The 20,941-nt window shown below is 44.5% G+C and overlaps 1 protein-coding gene across 10 annotated transcripts; it reads left to right on the plus strand.

Moving 5' to 3' along the window:
• Window positions 1-4,872: 4,872 nt before the first annotated feature.
• Window positions 4,873-19,308, plus strand: LOC106112985 (translation initiation factor IF-2-like). 10 transcript variants are annotated; one of them, XR_008745759.1, is made up of 4 exons: window positions 5,072-5,185; window positions 5,951-5,998; window positions 6,713-7,403; window positions 18,009-19,308. XR_008745759.1 is itself a non-coding variant. In XM_055795664.1 (3 exons), the coding sequence occupies exons 1-3, from the start codon at window positions 4,903-4,905 to the stop codon at window positions 18,062-18,064; spliced, it is 459 nt and encodes a 152-aa protein (XP_055651639.1). In that variant the 5' UTR covers window positions 4,873-4,902; the 3' UTR covers window positions 18,065-19,308. The 10 variants fall into 10 exon arrangements, 2 of the variants coding, with proteins under 2 accessions (XP_055651639.1, XP_055651638.1); XR_008745763.1 differs by having other exon boundaries at window positions 5,073-5,185; window positions 7,284-7,403; XM_055795664.1 differs by lacking the exon at window positions 5,951-5,998 and having other exon boundaries at window positions 4,873-5,185; window positions 7,284-7,403.
• Window positions 19,309-20,941: the final 1,633 nt, after the last annotated feature.

Here is a 20,941-nt window from a genome sequence, read left to right on the forward strand (position 1 = left end):
TGTTGTACCTAACTCCTGAGACCTACCAGTTCCCAAGGCCAAAGTCACCGGAAGGATGGGGCAGGCATTTACTCACTGTGGCTGAGAACTCGGCAGGATGTCAGAGCTCCTAGAAGAATTTTGCAGTTATGCTTATTTTACAAGAATGTATATAAAGATCTGGTGTCTTACTCTTAAGACAAGCAGACCTGAAAGGACAGGTTACCGAAGGAGGACATGGTTAACATGAATAAACTTTTAGACAGTGTTTTAAAGTATTGCTAGCCCTAGAAAGAAAGCTGAGAGCCATACGATGGGACAGGACAGTGAGCCACATATTCTATTTTCTACACACGTGACATCAGGAGAAGGGTTTTCCCCCTCCTTTCAGTCATCATGTGTTGCCTTCTAATTGGGACCACTGTGGCCTTCCGCAGGGTCTGGTAAGGGAATGAGGACCCAGGCAGTGCTGGGTCTCCCCTAACTCCTCCCAGAGAGCACTTCGTAATTGCTAACGGGCCATCCGTGCCTCATCGCCGGTAGGAGATTGCAGCAAAGCAGTAGTTAAGTCACAGTGCAGCTCGATGCTATCACATGAATTTATCAGGACATTTAAGCTTTTGAAGATACTTCAAGGACAAAATGCTAAAAGTTTTTACTATGGCTGGAGGAAAAGTGGGACGATGCAAAAAACAAGGGTTCCTTTTGTCACTTATCACTAAGCTTGTAGAATGTAAGTTATACAGAGATATTATAAAATGGTGCATAGGCATAGCATGTTAACCATAATGGAAAATATGTGTCAAAGTAACGCAGTTGATTTGGTAACGCATCTGTAGCGAGAATGATGTCGCTGTTTGCTAGGAGAGGGGGGGAAGAGAGCAAGACATTCTGCCCCTTGCCCTTAACATATTCTTTTCATTTCTGAGACATATATTTTTTTTTTTTTTTTTAACCTAGGAAGAAGGAGATTGAGTTCAAATCTCTATTCTGTGTGCCGCTTTTTAAATCCCCAGGGAATCTGTCCTTTTTTGAGTAAAACCGTGAGTCTCAAGCCTATAGCAGGTCAGGGAAAGGCTGCCAAGCACTTCCTTCCCTTCAGGTTCTCCTGCCCTTTTTGATTGTGGCACTGAAGGCCACTGCTGCTTAGGAACCCCCGTGTCTAATACAACAGCCCAACATTCTTGTTGAAGCTGAGTAAGCTTCGTTTTGGTTAGCTAACAACTACAAAGTTGTTCTCCTGAAGCAAGCAGCGGAGTTGTAGTATACTACTGTGTGTGGGTTAGTGTCCCATAATCCAGGGGAAAAGTGTGTCTGAGCTTCAGCAAGTAGCAAACTAGTCGTCTCGCGTTTCCCCTGTTCCAGCCCTGTAGTCCCGCTACTTCCCATTGTATTTGTCGAGCACAAGGACTGTTGAGCTGACCGGACCGACCAAATAGCGAGTCTCCCCTCCAAAAAGACCATTACTATAGTCATAGAGCAAACGCCCTAAAAATCATTCTTCTCGTCGTTCCTTCGCACGGGAAAATACTGAAAGAACTGTACAGATCTGTGCTAGAAAACCTAGGACACCTACTTACAGGCAGTACAGTCAAACTCTTAGTGATTCAAAACCATCCTTCCAAAACACAAGCAGAGGAAAAACTCGTGCTGTTTTTGACTCTGTTACCGTACTCTTTCAGCAGCACATTGCTGGACATAGAAGAGAAGAATTAATGTCTTCTGGAAGAAGACAGTGTCCAAAAGAAATGCAAACCCAGCATCACTAAATTTGCACCCAAATCCAGAATGTTAACTGTGTCCTCAGCAGAGTCAAAACAGTTTTGCAAATGCATGAAATTTATAACTATTACATGTTTTGCTGTGATGACTTCATGAAAATGAAAGGCATACCCAGTGACTAATGTTCACTCTGGTCAAATACTTATCTCCATTGAATTTTAAACTCGTCAGGGGAAAAACTTGGGAAAACAACTTTTTTCATGAAAGCATCCCTTTAGCAAGCATCGTGACTGCTCCTTAAATGGTTTTCAGTTCATCAGTTCCCCTAAAGAATTCTCCAGTTAAGCTTGTTCTATTATGCACGTGTGAAATAATTTTTTTTCTAGCCTGAAGTTTTCTTTTAACCTAAACGTAGATAGCTTAAATTGATATCACCTAGGTTCTTTTATCTTTATGCCACTCTTTTCCAATGGCCATGATGTTTTGTTCACCTCTCAGATGGATGAAGCATGCAGTTGTAGAACGGTAGTGCTTTTTTGTCTGTGGCGCACAAAAAAAAGGGCGTACCAGAACCACGCCATTACAGATCTAAACGTTAAAACTTGATCTGTTCAGGGATTCCTGCTTGGCTGCATTTAATCCTGGCCACAGAAAGGCAATTCTGAAGTCCACGTGTAGGTGATATTCAGGTCAGTTGAATAGCTTGGTAGCAGGCTACTTCTAGATGTAACAAAAAAAAAAAAAAAAAAAAAAGAGTTAACAGAATAGTGATTAAAAAAAAAAAAAAAGGTGCGTGTGTGTCAAACACCGGAACACAGTAATGTTATCCAGAAATCCTGGTTCTTTGCATCTCACCTACATTCTCATTGTTTCTTCACTCCTTTCCTGTTTGCATAGGTGAAATGGATCAGCACTTCATCTGAAAAGTTGTTTCTCTTCCCTTCCTCCTGAAGGGGAGGCAACTCCCTGAAACTCTTGGACTTTTTTGTTTCAGCGATACCTCAACGGAGCAGTTAAGGAGCATTAAATGCGGGAGCCAGAGCAGTATTAGAAAACCAAAGCCTACGAAGTCTTTAGCGGAAGAGCACAGGACAGACAAAAGGGCAAATGACACAGACAAGGTATTGAATGGGACAAATATACGGGCCTAGAACAACAGAAGATTCCCAGCTGTTTGTGCAGACTGATGCTCATTTACAGCCTTTGATTTAAAAGCTTGTTAAAACATGATTGCTCATCTCAGGGAGCTCATCTGTGGGCATGAAACAGAACATTTTTCTTACTGCAGATCCAGGTTTCAAAAATGTTACATAAAGCAATATACACTAGAAACCATAATTTTCATCAGCAGTGACCAAACCATTGTTAATTGTTCTCCATTGTTCTGTTATTGCTTGTTAAAGAAAATGTGTTTTGAATTCAGAAACGTGAAGTGCCGAAGCAGCTAAGTGGCAGAACCAGGCCTCATCCCTAGCGTAGCCCTAATCCAGGGCTGGTTTAAAACCAAGTCCAGTTAATCAGTGGGAGAACAGAGAAGCAACAGGTATCAACTTGTGCACACAGGTGCTCTCAGAAACACAGGCTTTTTTAGGAAAATTGGTATATGTGAATAGGAATTGCTTGTTTAAAGACTAAGCGTGCTTGTTAAAACAGGCAGAAAGAAGATCAAAATCCGAGGAGGAGCCTGGAACCAAGGCACAGACTGGAACGGAACAGATCCATCACCTAGGACAGAGTCAGGCGATGGATTTGCAGAGCTGACAGGTCCAAGAAAACTCCTAAAAACTTCAGACATGGACTAATGATCCGGTAAGCGTATATAAGCTGTGCTGTATCCCTTGGTTCTCTGCCACTCGCTGGGGTGGTGGCCCAGCTCTGAGTCGTGACTAAAGCAAGCCCAGCGGTACCCACGTCTGTGTGGATTTTGCCTTTACCAGTCAATACTGCTATCGTTGCCATTTAAATAACTGACAACATCAAGTGTTACTAACAGAAACTGATAATCGTGGAGTTTCACTTCCAATGGAGTGGACACTTCCAATCTAACTTAACCACATGTGTGGTGGAAATCAAACTAGCTATGTACTTTTTCCAGACAGCAGAAGAAATTGCTCGTTGCATGCAATGCAATTTGATCGCTTTCAGAATGCCTCTCCTGGATGAGACTGTTTGCTCCTTGCAAGTTTCTCTTCCTCTCCGTTGAAAATATAAGGAGAGAGAACAACCGGTTCAGACCGAGTAATCCCAGTGGAGACTGGCAACATAAGTAAGGGTAAAAGGGAATTAGATACAGGAAAGCGGGGTTTGACCCCAGACATTACATTCATCATGCCACAGCCTCTGAATACAGAACGACCCGGCTTTGCGTCACACCGTCGGTAGAATCTTTCCCGCACGGAGGACACGCGTTCGAGCCCCGTGGTCTGGTACCAATTTTTGGTCGCCAGAGGGCAGCAGCGCTCCTCGAGCCGTGCGGCTGCGCTACCCAATTATTTTTCGCTAGATGGCAGCAGCGCTCCACCAACCGGGCGGCTGCAGTACCCAATTATTTTCGCCAGATGGCAGCAGCGCTCCACCAACCCTATGCTGAGCACTGGCACCGTGAGCACGGGCCGAGATCCCAGCCCAGTTTACACCACCGGACCACGGGAGCTGCTCGCTGCGGCTGCAGGGTTCACATTGCTCTGCCCTTTTCCCACTCGCAGCCCAGGCATTAATACTTACTGCCTCCGTATACAAAAGCACCCACGTGGCTCAGGCTGTTAAATCCTTTCTGTATGACGCATTCCGTTTCGCTGTGGGAAATAGGGGTGCATTTGCTCTGTATGCATTTCGAAGCACGTTAGTAACAGCGATTTTAAATATATATTTTTTTAAATAGAAGAGATTTTGCAGGAGTGCACTTTTTGAGTACAAAAAAGCGAGTGGTGTAAATATGTGTGGCTTAGGAAAAGCTCATACAAGTTTTTCCCTGCACAAGTAAGCCATTACGAGCTGTTGCACGGTTTAACCTCTTGAGCTCATAGCCGTTCCCTGTGACGGGAAAGTGAGGTGTTACCAGAATGAAGGGGTCCGGAGTACGCGGCAGGGCTGGAAGGTGGGAAAGGCAGCGGGGTCTTTCCTCCGCCTGCCTTTCCCCGCCCCGCCCCCCCCCCCCCCCCCCCCCCGGTAGCCGCTCTCGGCACAGCCCGCACCCCGCCGATGACCCCCGCAGAGACCCGGGGGCCGGCAGGCTCGCAGGAGCCCGCGGCGGCACCAAACCCCTGCCCGCCCCCGCGCAGAGCGGGAGCCCCAGCCCCGCCTCGGCCGGCTCCGGGCCGCGCTGCCCGGCGGGGCGGGGGCGGGGCCGGCGGCGGGCGGGGCCCGGCCCCGGAAGGTGGGTTCATTTCCGGCCCGCGCGGCACCCTGGGGCGGCGGCGGTGGTGCGAGACGTTCCCCGGGAGCCTGGAAGAGTGCCGGGCCGGGACGCGCGGCGGCGCGCTGGGTGAGCGGCCGGGCTGCGGGCGGGCTGCGGGCGGCCGGGGCCGGCGGGCAGCGGCCGGCTGGTTGTCACGTGGCGGGCCGGCGCTCGGCCGCGGCAGGGAGCGCCGGGCGGCGGCGGCGGGCTGAGGCGGGCGGCCCGGCCGGGGACCGGCGGTTCCCGTCTCCCCGGCAGTGACAGTGGTCAGCGGGCTCCTCACGGTGCTGCCTTTTTTATTTCTCGGAGCTGCGCTGCTGCCTCAGCGAGGCGGTGAGGAGCGGCGGCGGGGCGGCCCCGGTGCTCTCTTGCGGCGGCGGGGCCCGGGAGGGGGGTTAGCCCGCGGCGCCCTGCCGCCCCGCCGCCGCCTCCGGGTGCCCGGGGAGCCGCTGCAGCCGCCGCAGCTCTGCGCGGGGCTTTGTCTTTCCCGCAGCCGCTGGCTGGGCCGTGGCAGCGGGCTGGGGCCGCAGGGGCTGCCTTGGGGCCTGCGGTAACGCTGTCGCAGGGGGGCGGCTCAGGAGCCTCTTCCCGCCCCTGCGAGCGGGCAAGGGAAAGGAAAGCAAGCCGGCGGCTGGAAATCCCCACCCCTCGTCCCCGACTGCTGATTTCTTTAAAAAGTATTACAAAGGGCAAGCGTTGAACTACCGGGGAGGGTTGGGTGGCAGCAGCTCAGGTGTCTCGCAGATCCTCCGTCGTGGCAGTCAGCTCCTGGGCTGGAGCAGCCGAGGGGAAGAGGCCTTTGGATTTGCTTCCGAGTGAAACGGGGCTCTTTGTTTTTTTCTTTGTACCGAGATTCATCCGGAATTGTACGTTGACAAATCAAGGGGAGCTAAACTAAAGGTCAGTCTAGATGTTACTTTTCCACGTATGCCTTGTGCTTGTGAGCCAGACTGCTGACTACGGAGGGATAAGTTTTGTACTTGCCGAGGGCCCATGGGGCTCCGTGTGCCCGCTGCTTCCAAGTGCTGTGCTGCCGGGGAGGAATTGGTGGTCCCTTGTGGTTATGCAGCCAGGCCTGCTGGGCGCTTAAACCAGCGCATCCAGTCGGACAGTATTATTTTTCTAGATTGTAAACGAGGCTGAGGTTTAAACCCACTTACATTTCAGAGAGCTCAATTGTACTGACAGAGCTGGCACAGAGTTCCCTTGTGACTCCAGATTTCAGTCTTGTTGAAAGGCTCCAGAGCCTGCTTTGGAAGTCACTTGGCAAGGCACAGCTTTGCCGTGATCTTTGTATTTGAATTCTGACTGTAATGCCAATGCCACATGTTAACCTTTCTCCAGCAGTTATAAAAGCAGAATGAGCGTTAAGAATCTGATTACCTTTTAACTAAATTCAAAACAAAGTTGAGGGATGAAGTGACTGGAAGTCCTGCACATCTGACTGGGTATTGCTGCCGTGCATGTTATCTGCCTGTCTACCGATTGTACCTGCCTCTTGTTCTGTTGTGGTAATTCCTTTGGGTAATGCGTTGGGCTCTAGATGTAGTGCATCTTGACTTCCTCCCGAACCCCCGAGATGTTACCGGTCTTTGCCTTCCTCACGTTTCACAGGGCGTGGGAAGGCCAGAGAGACTGGAAGCCTCGGCTGTTCTGTGTGGAGAAGCTGTCAGCCTTCTAAGAGAGCATGTAGCCAGCAAGCGCATTGTGGTGCTTTGTTACCGAGCTGATACCACAGGCCTCAGTTTTTTTTTTGTGAAAAGGGATCACAAGGAAATGTGCTGATGTTGAAGGGGGAAAGGTGGCGGGGGAAGAGGTAGGAGGCAGCTTTCAACCAATTTTAGGCTTAACTCCTGTGTTCCTAAAAATGGTTCTGGTCTTTGAGGGGTTTGCTTTTGGCTTTTTGCCTTAAGCGCATCTACCTTTCAGGGTAACGCTTTCTTGGAAGTTGGAAACGGTCCTTCTGGGACACCAAGCCAAACCCCGTACATGGGAGGGCTGCTTAGCGTGCTGCACAGTGTATTTTATTCCCTGTCGGTCACTTGACCCCAGCTGTACACGCTCTCCCTGTTTGTTACGTTCTTACCCTGCTGGCTGAAAGATTCTGTCTTTTCACTTCCTCAGCTTGCCACAGGCCATAACACTTGTGTGTTCATAGACCGCTTTCCTTGCTCGCCACTTGCAGATTTGAGCACTGATGCCACGGACGTAACAGGAGAGCAGCAGCAGGATGCAGAGCACAAGCCGTTTAAACAACTCTTGGATAAAGCTGCCAGTCGTGTGACTCCAGAAGCCGACAGACACGGTAAGATGCTATTCTGCCATTCTTGGATGGATGCTCTCATAGCCTTTCCATCACCGTATGCCTGCTATGAGATTTGTGGGAACAAGGGATGGCTGAATTCAGAGCGTTTTAAACACCACAAACTCTTGAAGAGTTTATAGGACACAAATCTATTACACTGGCAGATCAGACAAGCTCCTCTTTGTGTGTGTATATATATATTATACCCGGTACTTTTGCGAGGCAAGTCTTTGCCTGGTCCCTCTGAAATTGGGAGAAGGACTCATTGATGCATTTCAGGAGCAAATCTGCTGAGTGAACAGGCTTTTCCTACTAGAAATCAAGCAGCTGCTCTGGCAAAACTTGACTTTGGTTGCATCTTTAAATCCTAGGAGGCTGACAAATGGGATGAGCTGGTTAAAGAGCCTGTCTCCAGGGAAGGCTCCACTGACCTGACCCTTAAGCCTAAAATTGCATCTTACTACGTTTGCTTGGTGTGTGTTAATGCATACCTGATTAATAGATTTCAGTTGATTTATCAGGTACAAGTTGGAGTAAGTGGTCCTTGGCTACATAAACCTCTCCTCTGCATTTTTTTACATGTTATGACTTACTGTTGTACTTCAGTACAAACCAGGAACGATTCCGGTAGTGTTGCAATCTAACAGTAATGCTGTCCCGACTTTCTTTCTAACATGTGGGGTCCTTACTATCTGTTCTGGGAGATAGTGTAGTTCTGTGTATTAGTGTGAACTAAACTTGCTGATTTGTTGCAACTCAGATTTAACTTTTCTGTTCTTAAAAGCTGAAAGGCTAAACTAAGCCAAAAGCTGAACAGTGGGTCGGTACGAGAGCTTCTCCTGTTGTCACCGAAGTGAGGTGATAGCGTTCTTACTGTTGTGTCATTTAGCAGCCTTTCTGTATTCAGAGGCTGTGGCATGATGAATGTAATGTCTGGGGTCAAACCCCGCTTTCCTGTATCTAATTCCCTTTTACCCTTACTTATGTTGCCAGTCTCCACTGGGATTACTCGGTCTGAACCGGTTGTTCTCTCTCCTTATATTTTCAACGGAGAGGAAGAGAAACTTGCAAGGAGCAAACAGTCTCATCCAGGAGAGGCATTCTGAAAGCGATCAAATTGCATTGCATGCAACGAGCAATTTCTTCTGCTGTCTGGAAAAAGTACATAGCTAGTTTGATTTCCACCACACATGTGGTTAAGTTAGATTGGAAGTGTCCACTCCATTGGAAGTGAAACTCCACGATTATCAGTTTCTGTTAGTAACACTTGATGTTGTCAGTTATTTAAATGGCAACGATAGCAGTATTGACTGGTAAAGGCAAAATCCACACAGACGTGGGTACCGCTGGGCTTGCTTTAGTCACGACTCAGAGCTGGGCCACCACCCCAGCGAGTGGCAGAGAACCAAGGGATACAGCACAGCTTATATACGCTTACCGGATCATTAGTCCATGTCTGAAGTTTTTAGGAGTTTTCTTGGACCTGTCAGCTCTGCAAATCCATCGCCTGACTCTGTCCTAGGTGATGGATCTGTTCCGTTCCAGTCTGTGCCTTGGTTCCAGGCTCCTCCTCGGATTTTGATCTTCTTTCTGCCTGTTTTAACAAGCACGCTTAGTCTTTAAACAAGCAATTCCTATTCACATATACCAATTTTCCTAAAAAAGCCTGTGTTTCTGAGAGCACCTGTGTGCACAAGTTGATATCTGTTGCTTCTCTGTTCTCCCACTGATTAACTGGACTTGGTTTTAAACCAGCCCTGGATTAGGGCTACGCTAGGGATGAGGCCTGGTTCTGCCACTTAGCTGCTTCAGCACTTCACATTTCTTATTTAAAAATACATTTTCTTTAACATTAACCTTAAATTTAGCAAAGCATACCTAAATATTATGGAGTAGTATGCGGACACTTTTTCTGATCATAGTTACATTAAAATAGTTAATAGCTTAATGATTTCTATGGTAGGTTGCATTCTGTGCTGGGATGTCATCTCATTAATTTCCATTGGATGGCGATAGAGGATTGAGTTTTTAATTTTTTTTTAGTATTTTTATTTCCTGTTTCCTTCCTTTTAACATGGGCCGAGTTTTCCAGTGTCATGTGTCATATCTGCATGCAAGTCGAGGACCACGTTAACAGCATGCAACTTTGTATGTGGGGTTTTATGTACTGCGGTTTCTTTACAGTATCTAAGCTGTGTGCAGTACCTCTGGGCGCTCTCTGAGACAACTCAACAGGCAGCTACTGATTACATTCAGAAAGCTGTTACTAGTTGCTGTATCTTGAAGGACTCCATGCGTTGTACAGGTGGTGTTCTTCAAATGGCAGGAATCATGGCTTTGACAAAGCATAGGAATTAAGCTGCATTCTTCCCGACACTATCTTTTAGTGTAATTACAGGATCAAAACCCATACTGGTTGAATTCTTAAGTGTACTCTCAACTTGTTTGAATGTTGTAAGCTGTACAAAGTAAGTCTCATACAGTGGTTTAAGAATGGGTATAATTTTCCTAAAAGTTTTTATTTGCTTGATCATAACTAAACTACCATAAAGAAGCGAGGTTAATGATTGATTTTCATGCATATTTCATACTTTCGAATTAAAATCTCTTTTTTGCTATGGCTAATACAGATGTCTTTAATACTCACTTCTGTCCACCTGTTATACCTCCCAATCTCAACAAAGAGGGTCCTGATAACATTTTGTCCCCTCAGCAGTGTCTGACTTATCACCTGTCCCGGCCTTAGTTATCCAAGAATCCACCTTTTTGAGGCTCTTAAGAGGGTAGTGCGGCGGTGCCTAGACAGTGAGCCTTACAGGGCTTTTGTAATCCAGCAGACTTGGTCCTGTCCTTCAGGATTTGTGAGTGAAACAGCCTGGTTTTAAGGGGCCTCTTCTAATAAGAACCCATGTTTTTGAAAATTTTGGACATGCAGTTCCTTGGCTCACTTACTCCAAACTCCAAAGTTTGCAGACCTTTGGTATTTTTTTTTTGGTTTTTGGGAAAACAAAGGTCCTGTTTGAGTTTTCTGGAGGCACGTCTTGCCCTTTGGCAGGTTTCAGCTCTCACCAGCTCTCATCTCCTCTGTTACGAGTCCCTCTGCAGCCTTCTGCACTTAAGAACATAAAACTCCGTGAGTTTGTGCCCCAGTTGTACTGCGGCTGCACATTCAACACACAGAGCGAGAGCTCTCTGACTTCTTGGCGGCTGTGGTCTGGGAGCCAGTAACGCTACTGCACATGTGCCAGTACAGGCTGGGAGGTGAAGGGGGCCACAGCAGGCCTGCAGAGAGGGACTTGGGGGGTACTAGTGGGTCAAAAAATGGACACGAGCCGGCAACCTGTGCTCGCAGGGCAGAAAGCTGACCATATCCTGGGCAGCACCCAATGAAGCATGACCAGCAGGTCGAGGGAAGCGATTCTGACCCTCTGATCTCGTGACACCCACCTGGAGTACTGCATCCGGCTCCGGAGTCCTTGGCAAAGCAGGTCCAGAGGAGAGCCACAAAAACGATCAGAGGGCTGGAGCACCTCCCCTAAGACAGGCTGAGAGAATTGGGGTTGTTCAGCCCGGAGAAGAGGCTCTGGGGAGACCTTATTGTGGCCTTTCAGTACTTAAAGGGGGCTTGTAAGAAGGATGGGGACAGATGTTTTAGTGCAGCCTGTAACAACAGGAGAAGGCTTAGTGGTTTTAAACTAAAAGAGGGTAGATTCAGAGTAGATATAAAGAAGAAATCTTTATTAAGAAACTTTTATTGTAATGGGCTTCTGCTTAGCATTGCCTTCGATAACACAATCCTCAAGGGCAAAACTGGCCTGACCTGAAATGGAGAATTGCTATGCTCCCTTTTAAGCACAATTTTTCCTAGTTATTTCCGGCGTGTCCTTTGACATGCTGGGATGTAAGTACGTCTACGCTCATTCTGTTTAAATGGCACCAGCCAACATCTACCACTGAAGTTTCTAAATCTGCAACTGAACTGGCCTGTTGGGTTTTCCCTGCTGCCTTTGGAGAAGCCATGCTTCTTTGGATGCCTCCGTTACCAGTGAGGCCTATCATGGGACTGCAGTCTCTCTTTTGGCCACAGCAAACTATATACTGAAAGAGGAACCCCTACAACATGGATGTACAGCATAATGTATGTGGTATGGGACCTTTATAGGCATTAAAGAAAAAAAAGACCATTTTATAGCTAACTGAGCACACTTCAAGGAGTTTTGTTCCTCCTAAATCTTCTCCTATCTCCTGTGCCACTGTATTTCTGATAACTTGCTTGTTTGTCTTTGATCCTTAGCCATTCCCCAACCCCCTTCCTGCAGTATTGGTTGTTTTCTGAGAAATACAGATTATTAAAAACAAACAAGTACATAATGTGGGATAGATGTCTAACTATTGAGCTGATGGTAAATCATTAGTAACAGTAATAATCAGAAAGCTTTTTCTAAAGCATGATACATTCATTACCAAGCTTCAAGCAACTAAATACATTGATCTGGAATTTGCTCTATTTCCAGCAAAACAAAACATGTTCAAGTGAGAAATTCAGCTACACCCTCAGAATGTAATTAACATATGATTTTTCAGATTGTATTTAATTTATAAATATGAAATTTGCATCTGGGAAACAGCATGCTCATTTGCATGTGATAACCATACCAGAAGCACAAACAACACTTCTGCAATATATGCATCAAGAGGAAAAAAAACCAAAACCCAAACAACCAAAATAGTGAGATCAGCCCTCAGGACTACTCCACAGTCATCAAACAAGGCAGCGTTCATCAATCAAGGGCATTCAGCTTTGCTACCATTTATTACACAGGCTTGTGTTCTGCAACATAAATCCTGTCTATTAAAGCTAAAAGGTTGGGGCAACAACTGCTGGGGAATTCCATCATAATGAATTGCTGTTGAATTTATGTTTTAAATTTCATCCAGTCTTATGTTCCAGGCCCATAAATATTCAACGAGTCTTGTAAGTCCTTGGAAAGAAAATATTAGACCCATGCAAGCAATTTTAGGTATAATTATCTTTCAAGCAACTTCACTCAAATTGTTTTGTATTTAAGACTAATCTTTCTGTTGTCCTGCAGCCCTAATTATAGTATTTATCTTCCCCCTTCAAAGCCCCATTTCTTATCCTAGCAGCTTTTTAAGCAAGGCACACACACCTCAATGAAGTACAGATAAAGCTCCAAAAATAGCACTTGTTCTGTTTGCAGGAAAAACCTGCATTGTGCATTTACCCTGCGGCTAATCCTGTATTTCAGGATCTTGAAATGTACTGTTAATTAATCCAGTTACACGCATTTTATTTTGCAATTAATTCTGCCATTGAATCCCCAGGAACTGAATGAAAGAAATGGACCTGTACAATGGGTATACTATGCTCTTTCTTTTCTTGGCATGATTACTTCAAAAGTGGAGGCAGTTTGGTAGTGTGTGGCAAAACCCAGCTAGAGCCTGTGGTGCATGGAATAAGAGCTTCCTGAATTAGGATTTAATTTTAATTAGCCCTAAAGCATACACATTAAAATTTTTAGAGTTCGTTTGTACATTCCCATTACAGACTTAACAGTGTATTCTCTATGAACACTGATTCTGTGTTAAGTCTTCCCATTTTTGTGTGGTCCCACGCAAAAAGACCAGCAAGGATCCACCAGTCTTGGCTCTGCTGTTCTCCCCGGCAAGGAGAGCCAGCACTGCACTCCCTGCCTCTGCTTCTGCCCTGCCGTGGAGAGCATTAACAGGTAACTGCTCTTACCCCTTACAAAGGGTCTCAGTAGGAAGCAGGGGGGTCTTTGCTCCCTAGAGTGAACAGAAAACTTGTCAGACTCTTGTCCTTTGCCGAACGCACAATCAACAGCTGGCTCTGAACACCAGCCTTTGGAAAACAGGTTGTACTGAAGTTGCTTACCTTAGCAACAACCAGAGTAACTTAGAGGTGGACTATGCAGTGTTTGGAGGGATATAACGTAGCTTGATAGAACTGGGGAAAGGATTTAAGGAAAGCAATAGTCAAGCTTTTCTCTTTGGACCCATTACAGCTAATTTTAGAAATGGAGAGGGTTTCAGAGTTCTGAAGTCGCAAATGAAAGAAACAACAGCGGAGGATGACTGTGGCACTAAGGGTATTGGCACATTCTTTCAATATTTTAGAGTGATATATCAGAAGATTTAAAAGTATTTGTGCTCCTGATGCAATTCATTTACCGTCAACTTAGCCTGAGTATTAAGCAACCCAGTCATCTGCAAATGCTACTTTCATGTTTAATGAATACACAAGCACTTCAGTCTTCTTTTTCAACATATTTTCTCTTGTCTGTTGGGCTCATAACCTGTCCTGTCCCTTTGTCCCCTCAGTCTTTTTAATCTTTTGGTCAAGAGCCATTCCACATGAAAATAAAGAAACAGTTTTGTCAAAGGCTTGTCAGCAGAGATGGGTGCTTCCATGTGGAAATCAGTCATTTAATGGCTCAGTGGGATCTGAGCATTTTTTTTTTTTTTCATTAAGTTGCCCAAAGTAATTTCATCACTCCAGGATTTATTTCACTTCCACCCTTTTCTGCCTGGTTGGTCCAAGCCCAGTTGCTTTAATGTCTGAAACTTAACCCCCATCTAAGAGCAGGGCTCTACAGCCTTGCACATGTTCCAGTGTTCCTAGATGCAACAGGTACCTTTAATTCTGTCTGACGTAGCCAAAGGAAAGTCTTGATCTTCAAAAAATCTTGATTGCGTTTAGAATTTTGGAGTAAAGGATACTATAAAAAAAAAAAGACACATGGTCCCCAATATAAGAGCAAACTCTAAGATAAAACTAGTATTTCAAATTTTTTAAAGACAGTGTAAATTTTCTAGAGAGCTAGATAATTTTAATGTACAATTTAGTCCTCTTCAAATGAACCATATTTTCATCTAGTAACTATTCCATGTCATTCCTATGGCATCTGATTTTATGTATTGAGGCACTTGAAATCTCTCATCCTTTCCAAAAATGTAGGCCAGCATTTCTTTTGTCCAGTACCTGAAAAATGGTTCTAGAAATTCATTTTGCCTAGAGCATTGCCTTTAAGTTAATTTAAAACATTTGTTTAAAATTAAACAATACATTTTAATAAGAACAGCAGAGAACATCTGGTTACTGAGGCATTATAGTTGTGGACACATGACCTGAAACAGCCTATAGAAAGAACATCCCAACAGCACCTTTTAACCCTTCCTCCTCCAGAAGCAAGTCATATCACCTCTTTATGATATTTATGATTCTTGCAATTTCCATTCTTGTGTATTTCAGCACAAATCTTCTTAAGGCGTAAGTCCTGCTATAACTATAACCTTGCTAGGTAGAGGTCACGTACTTCATTTATTTGATTCAATCATGTTACCTCAGGCACTGAAACTAAAAGCCCCTCTACTGCCTCAGAAATTAATCCCTGCCATTGAAAAGCTGTGCTGTTATTTTAGAGGCTTTAATGAAGTGAAATGATTTACAGAATCTTTAATTTAATTTGAGTAATATATCACAAGGTTATATGCTTGGAGCATAGCCTTTGCCATCCCTTACAACCTCCTGGCTTCTTCCCTATTTTTTTTTTCTTTTAAAAATAAATTTAACAGTAGGAGTTACCTGAAATCAAATTAAAAAAAATACAAACTCCTGCTTAACTTGTACAAGTGTTCACAACTTACCTCACCCACTGCAATGCATGGCCAAATCACCTTGCTGTCTGTGAACCGCCATGCTTGCCAGGGGCAGTGCCTACCCATCCCCTTCACTAGCCCTTGCTCTCGTGGGTCCATCTGGTGAACACAGCTACAGATGAGGAGCAGCAGAAGCGTTCCCTAGGCTTTAGCCACAGTCCAGCTTGCATTTTCCCCCCTCAACAGCACTTTGTTTCTTTGTTACCAAATTTTCTTTATTTAAATACATTTAAAAGTATTAAGAAATGCATCATTTTTGCTCTACTGTCTTGAGAAGGAAATGTAACCTGGTTATTCTACAAAAATTAACAATAGGTAACCTTCCTTTAATTGAATAAAAGTTTGTTTCCTGAATCACAGCAAACCAGGTTTCTACTTTAAGCAAAAACAACATGATGGCTTGATCTCAAATCCCACAGAAAACTGTATCCATCCTTAGCTTTGCACAGTGTAAGTGTGTAAGAATCAGAATGTTTATTGGGACCTTCCTAAGGTGTCACACTGGATCACCTGATGTAAAATGCGTTCCTGATCCACTACAGTTTTCACACAAACAAATAACATGCATGCAAGGACTTCCATTAATGTTTCTTAATATTAGAAGATTTCTGGGAAGACAGAAACTCAATGATGGGAAGCGGGGAAAAAACAATGAAAGACAGGAGATGAAATGGGCACTTCCACGATGCTCTTGCAGCAGGTGTCACATAACATAGATGCTATTCTCCCAAACATCCTCTTAGTTTTGCCTGGAAATGCATGTGTTCCTGTTCCCATCTATTTTTGGGAAGGCCAGAAGTGCCCCAGAGCACTATAATTATCTCAGTCAGAAATGTCAGAAGAGTTTACAGCTGAAGTAGGTGTCTGCCCAAACAGGAAAATCAGGTACAGCCTCAGGTGTTGGAGAGGTATGACAATCAAGTTGCTGCACACAGTTATCAGTGGAAGATTTGGGAATATGGCTGTACTAGCAGAAGAGATTTGTGTAGCATCTCTGCTTTAGAAAATAAAATGAGTCATATTATCCCTCTGGGCTTTAGCTTCAAGCTATTAAAGGCTGAGAAGATAAACTTATTTTAACCAAAACCTTTTTGCTTCATCTGTTGGAAGGAAGAAAAGCAGACAAGCCCTTCAACATAAATGCAATAATGAGGATACACTTGTGATGCTTTCCCTGCTTTTCTCTTTATTTATTTCCAGTCTTCCCTGCAACACATTCCAAGGTTAGAACCTTTCTACTGAGTAGCCTGATATAAGTGAGGTTTTAACAAGCAAAGTCAAATTTTGTTATGGCAGCGTTAAAATTTAATTACGTTGAGTTTTATGTGTAACTGAGTATCCATATATGGCAAGAAGTGAAAACTACATTTTCAATAACATATTTCAACCGGCAGTATCTTGTTGAGAAATGCAAAAAACCCCTAAAACATTATTAAAGAGAGTAAGCCTTGCAAAGACATTTTGGAAGGACTAATGGCTTAGACCTCGAGTTCAGATTTGGGGAATGCTGAATACCAAATAGATGCCCAGCTACAAGCAGCTTTCATGTGTGTCTTTCCCCTGACACACCAGGGCCTGATATTCACTGGAATTCCCATCTCCCATTGATTTTATTAGGAATATTGGCTGTGTGGTACAGCTTTGAAATCAGACTTTTGTGTCATAATCCAGGCACTCAACACTAACTACTGCTTTAAAACTGAGGATTTAAAATGTTCCATTTTGTTAGTCCCCTGTATTTTCCAGAGAAACAGAAAATTCAGAGAAATCCAGATTTTGCAGAGTTGCGACAACATGCACGTAATCTCAGAGCAAAAGGCTCCTTCTCTGGCCTTGGGTACACCAGCTTCCTCCATGGAGTGAGGGATAGTTGTGGGCTGATATGAAAGCTGCAAGTATCCATTTGCAGAGCAAGCAGATTAACACCGTAAGCCACCAAATCATTTCCACTGTGTATATATGCAACTGCATAAGCAAAACACCCATGTTTTGCTGCATATTATACTCCTTTATTTTTGAATACAATAGTTCCCTTGGCATTATTAGTAAATGAACAGTTAGTTCATTTCATCTGAAAGACTAAACAAACAGGCACTATCAATAAGAATAAATCAGATTGCAGCAGTACTTTCAGGTAGCTGGTAAAAATAATATTTTAATCAAATAACTCAGCTGTAACTGCCATGAACTACTGGGAAGGTTAAGGCTGTGGCTCAGTATCCTAGTGAGAAAACACACAGAATTATTCAAAGCATGCAATTTAGTTGCCAGTCACTTGACTGGGATTAAAAGCAGAAGATGGCAGAGCTGCTACCCCTACCACCAAGTTGAAGCCACCACCAAAACAAAGATTAATAGAATATTCTGAAAGACCAGCCATTTAGAAAATTTATTTTTTTCTTATTATTTAGTCCAAAATGAGGAGTAAGCCCACTTTTAAGACTCTGGACTAGCGTTTGCGAGATGTGAGTTTAGTTCTCAGCTGCAGCATAGACTGCCTGGTGTGGACAAGCTTGCACAGGAGATGACCGGCCCTGTTTCATGGGACTCCTTGCGAGGCAAAAGTAACAGGAAAGTCTGAGCTGCTCAAATGCAGCGACACTAAAACCACAGTGATCGCCGCAGGTAGCACTATTTGGATGTGCTCTGCTGTAGCTAAAATTAGAATCTAGCTCTGAAGGATTTAGTGCTCAGTGAACTCTGTGTCAGGCCTTTTCATGGGCAATGAGCAATATACAGTTTGAAATGTATTCTTTGTTAATCTCAGTGAAACGAGAAATAACATGACTGCAGTCTGTGCACTTGCACCACATTAGAACCAGTTCTTAGCATGCCTTAGATGTAACAGTTCCTATTCAAAGGAGTAAGAGCAGAGAACGTTATTTTTTGCCTTTTCTTTCACAGAGAGCCTTACCCAGAGACTGCCGCCTTATTTTTTTGACACCAACATGGTCATCTAATTCAAACTTATGCAGAGCAGAGACCTTCTGACTTCCTACATCCAGGCTGGTGGCAGCACCTGAACCAGAACATTGCTTCCAGAAAAACATCTGAAACCACAAGCGACAAACCTGTTGCAATCCTTGATGACTTGTTCCCTCACTACAAGGAACTCCCTTCTGGTTCTGCATTTGTAGAGCTACAGCTTCATACCCTGATGGTCACGTCTTTGCCTATGGATTAAAGAATCTGTTAAATTTATGATTCCCACCTGAGTGCTTAGGGGTTGTGATCAAAGCACCATGAAATTTCCCTTCGATACATGGCATGGATTGCACTCTTTGACTCTCTCGCTGTCTCTCTCCGAGATGCTTTCCAATCTTTCAATCATTCCCCTCTCTGAATCCTCATCAGTTCCTGAGCCAGCGTGTGTGTGAGACAACAGCTGGTGCAAAGAGGAAGGTTAAGTCCTACACTTCTGAAAATGTTTCACTTCTTTATTTTGCTGCCCAATACCTGCTAGACCTGACAATTCCGCACAGCTATGCTGACTACATGGGTCTGTTGAGGACATCAGCTTTGCCAGCTGTTCACGGATTGGACACCCACTCTGCCTCTGCTTCCCGAGCTGTGGGACTGGTGGGCTGGGCTGACAGCCAGCTTGTAACTCCGTCCATCTTCATGAGCTCCACTTTCCAGGCAGCTGCTGGGGACCAAGTCCTCTCTCCAGTTCATCGGTGCATGGCCACTAATCCTAATATTGCAGCTCCAAAACCAAGAGGAGAATTAGCTCCCCGGCAAGTTTTAAGAACACAAAACCTGTCCATCTGTGATGGAGATGCACAGCCCAGCCCTGTGCCTTTGGGAACTGGATCTGCAGCAGAGGTGTAGAGAGCTTTATAGCAAGTGCTGGGGGCCACGATGCCTGTGAAGGACCTTGAAGGCTAAAGAAGAAAGAAAGTAAGATAAGGTTGGCTGAACGCCTGAAGAAAAACGGGATATGAAGCAAGGCCGGAGTGGATGTGCAATACCACGTCTCGGCTGCTGGCTGAAAACATAAGACTCACAGAGATAAGAAAGAAGAGAGGAAAAAAAATACAAGAAGTTCAGTGCATTTGTAGCTTAGTAATTAACCAATTATATGTAGCCAAGAAGTGTGTGAACAGTATTGATTAACCAATGATGTTTTAATATGTTGCATGTGAACAATGAATGAGGATATATAAGCATGGGGTTTAGACTAATAAAGGGTCTTCTGGTCGGATTCAGGAGTCCATGTCTTCACCTCCTCACAGAGGTAGCGCACAGGGTGCTCTCAGAGGTCTTTTAAGTCTTAACAACCTGAACTCTTTGCTAGAGAATATCTGATACCAACTAGACCAAACTTACCAAAAGGATATGGTAATAAAGGCGGATTTTGATTGTGGATAATCAGCACAGAGTTGGAGGGTTCTAATAACAGTGACAACAGATATAGCTACCAGCAACTATCTTGGTAGTCATTAAAAAAAAAAAAAGAATAAAATAAGAAAAACTTAATAAAGTAGTGTTTTCTAGGCAAGAGACCAGTTGGAAGTGTTGCACTTTTCTGTAAAAATTGAAAGAGACTATCCCCCAAATCAAACTGCTTTTCAACTGAAATAGGCATTTGTAATTAAAAGGAAAAATAGCAGGAAAATCGATTGCCATGTACATGGCTGCTTTCCCCCCAGCAGTAAGCTGCCCACCCTCACTGAGCGGGGGTGTGTGTGGGGTGCTGCCCTGGGACAGAGCTTGGCTGTGCACCCCCACCCTGCAGCCCCCTGCCTGGCCCAGCCCCAGAGCTCCCGCCCCTGCTCGCCTGTCTGTCTCATAGCCTGACCTGGGGAACAGCTGTTTGCTGCAGCCACAGCTCGGAACACGTGGATGAAAGATGTTCTGGGCACAAATCAGTGTGATCACAGCTTGGTGAGGATAAAAGATGCACAGGCTCAGGAGGGCCAGGGAGCCCAAGCAAACCTGTAAGAAAACAGGTCTGTCACTGGGGAGCTGACACCTACCTCGCTGTGCCAGCGCTCGCCCTGCGCCCAGCTCTTATAGCTTCGGATTGGGGCTGCATTTTGTATTTTTAAATTATTATTTTATTTTTTTTATTTGCTACAGTGCTAAGTACTGTTGGGGAGAAGGGTATATGCCCACAGTACTGCTGTTTCCCTCCCTTTTGTCCCATGAGGTGTCTGTAGGTCCTGCTTAGAAATGGGTATGCACATAAGTACAGCCTATGCCAGGCAGTCTGCAGGAAGGCTTAGCTGCAAAATAATGCCAGCCATGATGTAGCTCACAAGACTTAAAAAAAACCCAGGTAGTTACTATATATTGTATATACTAAAAATTAGAAGAGATTTAATCTGTCATTAAAATCATTGTCACTACAGGAAAAAGCTCTGTGGAATATTACTCTCTATTGACTTTGATGGGAAACTGTATTTCTATTGAGTGAGAAATCAGGAGTGGTCTTTTGTCCCATGAGCATCTGCTTTCCAGTAAGATCTTTAATTGACTTCTACATAAAGATTATGAATGAATCAAAAACTGGTTTATGCAGCAACCAGTGACACATTTTTTCTCTTCCACACCAAATGTTTAAATGTCAATCTATTAATGTAGCAGATCGCCCACTGGAAATAAGGATGCCTTTGGAGGCTTGGAGCACAGGCTGTGTTCCTTATTAGCCCCTTCCATTTGTTACGTTGCATTTTAGTTGATATTGAATATTCATTTCCATAAGGTAAAAATTAAAAAAACCCCAACCAATCACACAGCAAATCAAGACTTTATGAGCTGAAACTTCCCCTGCTTTGCAGAGCTGTAACATCACCTGGGCTAGCCTGCCCCTCGTATTTTGGTGCTTCACACAG

This window comes from Falco peregrinus, chromosome 2, assembly GCF_023634155.1.
Source record: "Falco peregrinus isolate bFalPer1 chromosome 2, bFalPer1.pri, whole genome shotgun sequence".
NCBI classification, from domain to species: Eukaryota; Metazoa; Chordata; class Aves; order Falconiformes; family Falconidae; genus Falco; species Falco peregrinus.

Bases quoted from the DNA above. Each gene is read 5' to 3' on its own strand.
- LOC106112985 (XM_055795663.1), top strand. From the start codon at position 4,903: ATGACCCCCGCAGAGACCCGGGGGCCGGCAGGCTCGCAGGAGCCCGCG. The intron at 5,186-7,283 runs GTGAGCGGCCGG...CGCCACTTGCAG, and splicing joins GACGCGCGGCGGCGCGCTGG to ATTTGAGCACTGATGCCACG.